At 28.6% G+C, this 8,713-nt stretch overlaps 1 protein-coding gene across 1 annotated transcript; it reads right to left on the reverse strand.

Annotated features, from left to right (window-relative positions):
* Positions 1-896: 896 nt before the first annotated feature.
* On the reverse strand, positions 897-4,060 carry LOC111918318 (transmembrane 9 superfamily member 4). Its single transcript, XM_023914000.3, has 8 exons — positions 3,918-4,060; positions 3,431-3,653; positions 3,314-3,354; positions 2,635-3,220; positions 2,375-2,530; positions 1,942-2,101; positions 1,350-1,834; positions 897-1,271 (listed from the first exon to the last, which is right to left on the reverse strand). The coding sequence occupies exons 2-8, from the start codon at positions 3,577-3,579 to the stop codon at positions 1,052-1,054; spliced, it is 1,797 nt and encodes a 598-aa protein (XP_023769768.1). The 5' UTR covers positions 3,580-3,653; positions 3,918-4,060; the 3' UTR covers positions 897-1,051.
* Positions 4,061-8,713: the final 4,653 nt, after the last annotated feature.

The raw sequence follows: 8,713 nt of genomic DNA on the forward strand, positions 1-8,713 counted from the left end.
TCTAACAAAAAAAATTTTAAAAAAAATCAACTATAATAAATTAATAATCCAATAAAACAATATTTAATAATATATAATACTATATATTAAAAATAATATTTATTAATATATAATACTTCAATAAAATAAAAAAGAATGTATGCAAAAATGGTCCTTATGGTATGGTAAAAGAAAAAACTGCGAAAATGGTCCCTGAGGGTAAAATTATCATTTTAAAAAAGTTAACAACCAACCAGTTAAACTTAACGGATGAGGGACCAAAACCACAATAAAACTAGTTGAAAAGGACCAAATCTTCAACTTTTCAAACGTTTGGACAATAACCACATAAAATAAGAAACCATGGGGACCATTTTTGCAATTTTGTTTAAGATTTTACATTTGATTGTTTTGTATTTTTTTTTTAATTGAGTGGGTTGAGTGAGTTCAAAAAGATAGGGTTTCCGTGTGTTCTAGGTTCGGAAAGACGAAGAAAAATAAAAGAGAAAAAATGATGTGGTAGTGGGTTCAGTGAGTTAAGAAGGAATGACTCCCTACTCCCTAATATACAAAAAGAAACACAAAATTGCAGTCTAGGACTGGCCTTGGGTCGGTTTCAAAATGGACAATTTTTTTTTTTTTTTTCTGGATCGATCCCAAACGGTCGTTAGCATGTCCTTTCTCGGTCCGGTATTTTTTCAAACCAGTCCTTTTCAGTGCGCTCTTTTTGTGACCTAAGAATTATCTTCCTTGATTAATTAATTGACTTGATCACCAATGTTAAATAAGCCAGGATGGCTTAATGAAAAAAATTATTATTAACTTATATATCACCACACGTAATAGAAGTTTTACCACTACAACACATAATTAAGGAATAAAACTTTAAAAGGACATCATCCTTTTATATAGATTCGTACATATCACATATGATTAGTGAGATCAATTCCAAAAAGAGAAATGAACATTGGATAGGTTACACAGAACAAGCAATGTACTTGCATTTATGCTTAAATTTATAACACAATAATATCAAAATAAAATTCTATGTCAAAATATACCTGCTACTCTACTAATCACATTTTATAGCCGCGTAAAGATAACGAACAAAGAGCAACGACGCATTGAAACCCACACTTCCAAGTATCAGAAATATTCCCAAACATGCACAAGCCATATATCCAAAGTAAAAGGACGTCTGCATGAAACCATTCATGTTTGATCTCTCGAAATAATAATAGATGCAATAAACATATATATACAATCCAGTAGATCCACCACACAAAAATGACCTGTGTCAAATAAAAAACTTTTATTAATTATAATCCCGTTTAGAAATCCAATCACACCAACTATATATTTAAACGTACCTCCACCACCATTGATGATCTTCAGCAGCAAGCTGGAAGTATGTCAGTGCCACAGAAACTAAAGCAGTCATGATGAGAAGAAGAAAGAAGACTATGGACAGAATACTATAAACTGTATAAAAGCGAAGTCCCCAAACACTTGCCAATATGTAGTACAACTGAATATATACGACACTGAAAGGCAAAATTCCTGCCAAAGCCATCTGAGGAAGAACACCCCTATACCAACGCAGCTTAGGAATATCTCTAGGAGTTTTAGCGGTTTTGCAGGGAGCTTGGAATTCAGACATTCTTGTTTTCCCAATAATGCCTCCTAAAAGATGCAATGGTGATGCTATGAATATCCACAAGAGAGATAGCATGACTATTGCTCTTAATGGTAATGCAGTAGTTGATCCATAAAATGTTGCAACAATGTCTAGGAAAGTAAAAGTAACAAAGAGTGGCCCAAAATATAATCCTCCTGTAAGTATTAGGTTCTTCATCTGTCAATGAGAAAACACGAGAGCCAATCAGTATTTAACTTTTTTTATATAAATAAACATCATTCAAATATATAAATTTGGAACTAAATTTTGATATTTTCACATACCCAGTTTGTTCCTTCGAGTTGAGAATAGAAGGAAACAGAAGTATATCCTGAGACCACAGATGTAACTGCATATACAATGATAAGTGCGTTCCAGAATACTCCTAATTGCATATAGGGCTGAAAAAAACCTAGGACACCAAGACCAAGAATTGCTAAGCTCCTGTAAATCCAACAAAAGAAAGGGTACAAAAGTGATTTCAGATACATGACCAAAAAGTCAAATATAAATAACAATAAAATAAATGGATGATGACAAAATGACAAAAATGGTATAACTCCATGAACAAAATGTCCACCAATTTCCGAACACATCTCGTTACGAAATTTCTTTTTGAATGGTCCCCACCACAAAAATCTTCAAATTGAAAAGAATTATAATTTTCGAAAAAAATATAATTCTCAAATAAGTGTCACGTTATTTGGAGGTACTAACAATATAAGCAACTGGTTTCCAGCACCAAGAGCCGCAGCAAATAAAGACTTGTGTTGTGGGAATCTAAATACATCACCACGAACATTCTTCCATCCTATCTCTTCTTGTTTATTATAACTCAATATATCCTCTTCCACATCACCTAAGTTCCTTTCACTTTTCATGCATTGGAAAAACAACAAACGCAACATAAGGGTTTTATGAGATGGAAACACAAACTTAGATTATTATTTTTATTTTTTTATTAATAGAATCAATACCTAGAAATGTCTTTGCGAAGGACAAAAAAGTAAAATGTGAGTAGGGAAATGATCAGAATGAGGAGTGTGACACTTGAGAATGTAACTGAGTGATGATGCACAGACATATGGTTTTGTGCAATCGAAGAACTAATGTATTTATCTATTCTCGTATCAAATGATAGTTGTGTTTGGCGCCACATAACAGAGTATGTGAAGCCCACATCAACTTCCTTGTCTTCTGTTACATCTGTGAATGAATCCCTACGCACTCGGACACTGACTTCAATAACATAATCCCTGTTATAAAGAACCTCGAAATCAAAATGTTTGAAAAGAAAATACTTGTTCTTCGTCTTTTCATCGATAGGATCCTTTTTGAACTTTCCAATAAAAGCCCACATTGGCAAGTCATCGTAATACAATTGCATATAGTAATCCTTCTCTATTGCCTTTCTGAACTTAGAAACTTCTGTTTTACTCAATGTCTTGTTGCATAATAATTCAAAATGCTTTTCCACAAGAAATTCAAGCTTATATGGAGTTGAAACAAGGTGGTCTCCATTCAACATCTCCCCTAGATTAAGTTTCTTCTCTTTCACAATATCTTTTATTACAAAAACAATATAGGAATTAGAAAAGTTTTTAGTAAGTTGTAAAGATAACAAAAGGAAGACCGACATATGCAATAAAGAAGTACCTTTAGAACAAAAGGGAAGATCATAATAAGCATATGTTTCCCTGGAAACAAAGTAAACAAGAGTTAGTTAAAAAAATAAAAAATAAAAATATAAACTTTGGAGGAGATATGGCTAACCGAGGATTAGAGTATGGGCCAACTTTGTTGGCATAGAAAGGGACAATATCTCCTTCTTTGTAGTGATGATTAGAGGCATTTGATTCTACTTGGTTTCCATGGAAGATCATTAGAAGAGTGAAAAAAACGATTTTTGGTAGCAGTGTCATCCCTGTTGTCGAAGTAATTCAATGGCTGACCTAACTCGTTCCAGATTGGATATTAAAATGCTCAGAGTCAACCCCTGTTTTGTCAATGCAATGGAGTACTCGATAAATGCATCTAAGTGTTGTGAGTACTACATTCTAATAATAAACAAAAACGAAGATCCAAAGTGAATCGAAGTATCAAGATATGAACAATCAAACACAAGTAATTATCCGAAAACCATTGCAATTGCAAATTTGCAATTCATCGAAGCGTTAAGATAGACGACAAAATCAAACACAAAACTATTGCTGTCAGATAAAGATTGACAATGGAGATGGGTGATAGTGAAAGAGAGGACCTTTTGCAGTTAGCGAGGAGGTTGCATTGATCGAGAAGGTCTTCTCTGCTTGGAACCAGAATTAGTGTTGGGGTTGGAGAGACGACTTTGACTTTGACTTTGCTGGCAAATTAGATGCACTACTCTGGTATGCGCCTTTCTGATTTAATGTTTTTTTGATGTAACCTTAATAGTAATTACCAAAATGGAAAAATGATTTTATAGTGTACTAAACAATTATTTTTTATTTAGACAAAATTTCACAATTTGTCCCTGTGGTTTACAGAATATCGCACTTTGAGGACTTCCTAGCAAAAAGTCACGCGACTGGTCCCTGTGGTTTGTAAAATTACATGAAAGGTCCTCCTACCGTTAAATCTAACTTTTCTGCCGTTAGATTTTAAGGAAACAGACTATTTTGCCCTTCTACCAATATTGCAATACACTACAAACCTCAAGGACCATTCGTGTAATTTTTTAAATACGAAATTTTGTATATATATAAATTATAAATATATATATATATATATATATATATATATATATATATATATATATATATATATATATATATATATATATATATATATATATTCAACAACTTGATATTTTTTTTAATCTTTTTAACATTTTTTTATAATTTTAGTTATGTATGGTTTTTTTTAATGTTTTTATTTATTTTTATTTAAGTAAATAAACTTAAATTCGATAAACCATATTGAAACTTTTTTTTTCTTAATTATGAAATTCAACGCTAATGTTTTTTTTATTTTTTTTAATTTTGTTGTTACGGTTTTTTTTTCTACTTTGATGCTCCATAGTTAATATCGTTAGCAACTTTATGTTTGCATTTATCATTATCATTATTTCGTCTTTTGTTGTTTATATATATATATATATATATATATATATATATATATATATATATATATATATATATATATATATATAGTTATTTATTATTCTTCTATTATTTTTATTTATTTTGATTCAAGTAATGAAAAAACAAAAAACAAAAACAAAAAACTCAAACACCAAAGTTGTAAAATACTCTAATATATTGATACATTTTAAACATTTCATTTTTTTTTTTTGGTTTTTTTTCGCATTTTTCTTATTAATTTTAGTTATTTATGGCTTTTGTAACTTTTTTTATTATTTTGATTTGTGTAAATAAAAAAGGTATGTTTATTTTCTTTATTTATATTTGTAAATATAACTATTTTATTTACGCGAATGAAAATAAAAAAAATTAAACAAAACCATAAATAACCAAAATTATTAAAAAAAAAAAAAGAAAACTTAAAAAACTCAAACACCAAAATTGTAATATACTCTACTATATTCATAAATTTTACACTTTTGGAAAAGGTCAAAAAAATGTTATCAAGTTGATGAAAAATAAAACGAAACAAAAATAATAAAAATAGGAAATAATTAAAAAATAATATGAAAAAAACTAAAAAAATAATACAAAAAATTAAAAAAAATACGAAAAAACCAAAAAATATGAAAATTTAAAATGTATTAATATATTAGAGTATATTAGAATTTGGTGTTTGAGTTATTGTTTTTTGTGTTTCTATTTTTTATTACTTGAATCAAAATAAATAAAAACAATAGAAGAATAATAAATAATTAAAATTATAACAAAAATATAAAACAAAAGGTCAAATAAGGATAATGATAAATGCAAACATAAAGTTGCTAACGATATTAACTATTGAGTGATAAAAAAAACATTAACAGTAACGACATAAAATTGAAATAAAATAAAATAATATTAACGCTTCAATTCACAAATAAGAAAAATTAAAGGAAAAAATAATTTCGACATGATTTATCGAATTTAAGTTTATTTACTTGATTCAAAATAAATAAAAATATAACAAAAAGCCATAAATTACTAAAACTATAAAATAAAAATAGAAATCAAAATGTCAAAAAAATAAAAAAATAAAAAAGTTATCAAATTGTTGAAATTATATATTTACATATATATAATTTATATATTTACAAAATGCGAAATTTATAATATATATATATATATATATATATATATATATATATATATATATATATATATATATATATATATATATATAATTTCATATTTAGAAAATTACACGAATGGTCCTTGAGGTTTGTGTGTATTGCAATATTAGTACAAGGGCAAAACAGTCTTTTTCCTTAAAATCTAACGGCAGAAAAGTTAGATTTAACGGTAGGAGGACCTTTCATGTAATTTTACAAACCACAGGACCAGTCGTGTGACTTTTTGCTAGGAAGTCCTCAAAGTGCAATATTCTGTAAACCACAGGGACCAATTGTGAAATTTTGTCTTTATTTATATAATTTACTGTTAAAATCAATCAAGTTATTCAAAACGTATTATTTTAACTGAGTATTACATGTTAATGTTTTTTAATAGAAGATTTACGATTGATCTAAATGGAAAAGCTTTGGCATGAAGCAAAGTCTTGCCACGGATAGGCAGCTATGAGGCGATGCTTAATGAAAGAAAAGCTGCTAAAAAGGCGAAGTTAGAAGAGCGAAGGTTCTAAGAAGCAAAGCTAACACTTGAGCTTCACCTTTGGTATATATCATTCTTTGGTCCTTAGTGATTCGGAAGCACACTCCGACTTGGAGCTTCGGTTTGACAACTTGGACAGAAAGTCTCTCATTTTAGGTTAGATTATGTTTGGCATACTAGCTGATAGCTGAAAAATTAATCGATAAAAAATGACGTTTGGTAAAACTAACTGAAAAGTTATCTGAAATATATAAAATTAAATAAAAAGACATTTAAGATTATGTATTTCTATAATTAATTAAGGGTATATTTGAAAATTTTTAAAAAAGCTTCTAAAAAGTTAGTATAAGTAGCTTTTCAAAAAGTTAGCTTATAAACTATTTTTTTACTTTATCAAACATGACAACATAAAAAAGTTCGAAAAATAAGCTAGTTGTGGCAAACCAAACACAGTCAGCCTATGTTTTTATAATATCTTGTTATTTATTTACTATATTTTAGATATCAAGAATTTTAATTAATTAATTAATTAATAATAGTAATAATAATAATAATAATATTTAAACGGGAATGAAATAAACCTAGGGATAAGGCAACTTAATAACATTTATTATATGTATATAAATACCAGGGACCAAAATTATCAAACTATTTTTTTTACATGAATAACACTTTTATGTTCCCTTACATAGAGCTTTTTGTTAAATAAATCTAAAGACTAAAATGACTTATCTAAAACATATCATTGATTTTAAAAGGGTAGTTATGTCAATTTGTAAATTTATAAAAAAGCTTTTTGTTAAACGATATTTGAAATAACTTTTAAATTTGAAGTTTTTTATTTTAGTTAAAAGATAGAAGCTCCTACTATTGAATGAAACATTTTTTTGAGTTTTTTCTTAAAAACTAAAAGTTAGAAATTCCTAAAAATTACTTGTCTGACACACCCTTAATGCTACATCAAGTAATAAAAGATTTACCGCTCTAACACTTAAAAAGAAAACTTTAAAAGGACATTGTGTATGATCTCTCGAATAATAATAGATGAAATAAATATATATATTTGTAATCCAGTAGAGTCATACCACAAAAAAATGACTTGTGTCAAATAAAGAACTCTTGTTAGTTATAACTTATAACTTATTAGCTCATGCATATAGCAATTCAAGACCATAATCACACCAGTATTTAACCGTTGCTAAGGTGTGAATTCTAATTTGCAATGATGACGGATTTTGGGTAAACTATGAGGAAAATAACCCTAGAAATTAGTTTAGGACATTCATTGACGAAAAATATTTAAATCATTACCACCTTCTTTTTAGAAACCGTCGCCAAAAGTTAATTATTATTTTTACGTGTGGACGTAACCATATGTTTTAATTAGCAGATGGTCATCCTAAAAGGATTCACTGATTCTAACTTGAGGTATTATTGTGTTGATTCGAGTAAAATCACAAGTTATGTGTTCATAATGTGGGAACAAACATCAATCAAACATCAATTGAATGTTAAGACTATAGAAAAATGTTGCTCTTTCAACCACCAAAACAAAATGTATAACTATAACAGAAGCTAGCAATAAGCTTATTTGGTTGAAAAACTATTATCAAAGTAGTGGTTGAATAAAGTAGATTGTGTCTTACGTTATGAAAACCATAGAGAAATTCACCTGGAGAAGAATAGTTGTTTCACAAGAAAATAAAACACTTACTATTTTAACATAGAATTAATAAATAGAGGTTCTAAAACATAACGAATTTCCCTTTGATTGATTTCTATTAATCATTTGAATATATACAATATATATTCGGCTCTTCTGGGCTAATAATACAATACCGATACTTACATACATACATACTTACACACACACATACACACACATACACACACACACACATATATATATATACATATACACACACACACATATATATATATATATATATATATACATGGGATAACTAATACAATGAATACATATACACTAATACGCCCCCACAGTTTGAGCGGGAGGTCGAGAGTGGATGCTTAAACTGGATCTAAAGTCCGTAAAGAGAGATGTTGGCAATCCCTTGGTGGAAATATCAGCATACTGGAGCAAGGATGTCACATGAAGTACACATATTTGACCTATAACAACCTTAACATGCACGAAGTGAATATTAATCTCTATATGTTTGGTACGTTGAGGATGAACAAGATTAGATGATAAGTACACCGCACTGACGTTGTCACAGTAGACAATAGTAGCTTTGGAAAGCGGAGAGTGTAGTTCTCAAAG

This window comes from Lactuca sativa, chromosome 8 (genome assembly GCF_002870075.4).
Source record: "Lactuca sativa cultivar Salinas chromosome 8, Lsat_Salinas_v11, whole genome shotgun sequence".
Classification (NCBI taxonomy): Eukaryota; Viridiplantae; Streptophyta; class Magnoliopsida; order Asterales; family Asteraceae; genus Lactuca; species Lactuca sativa.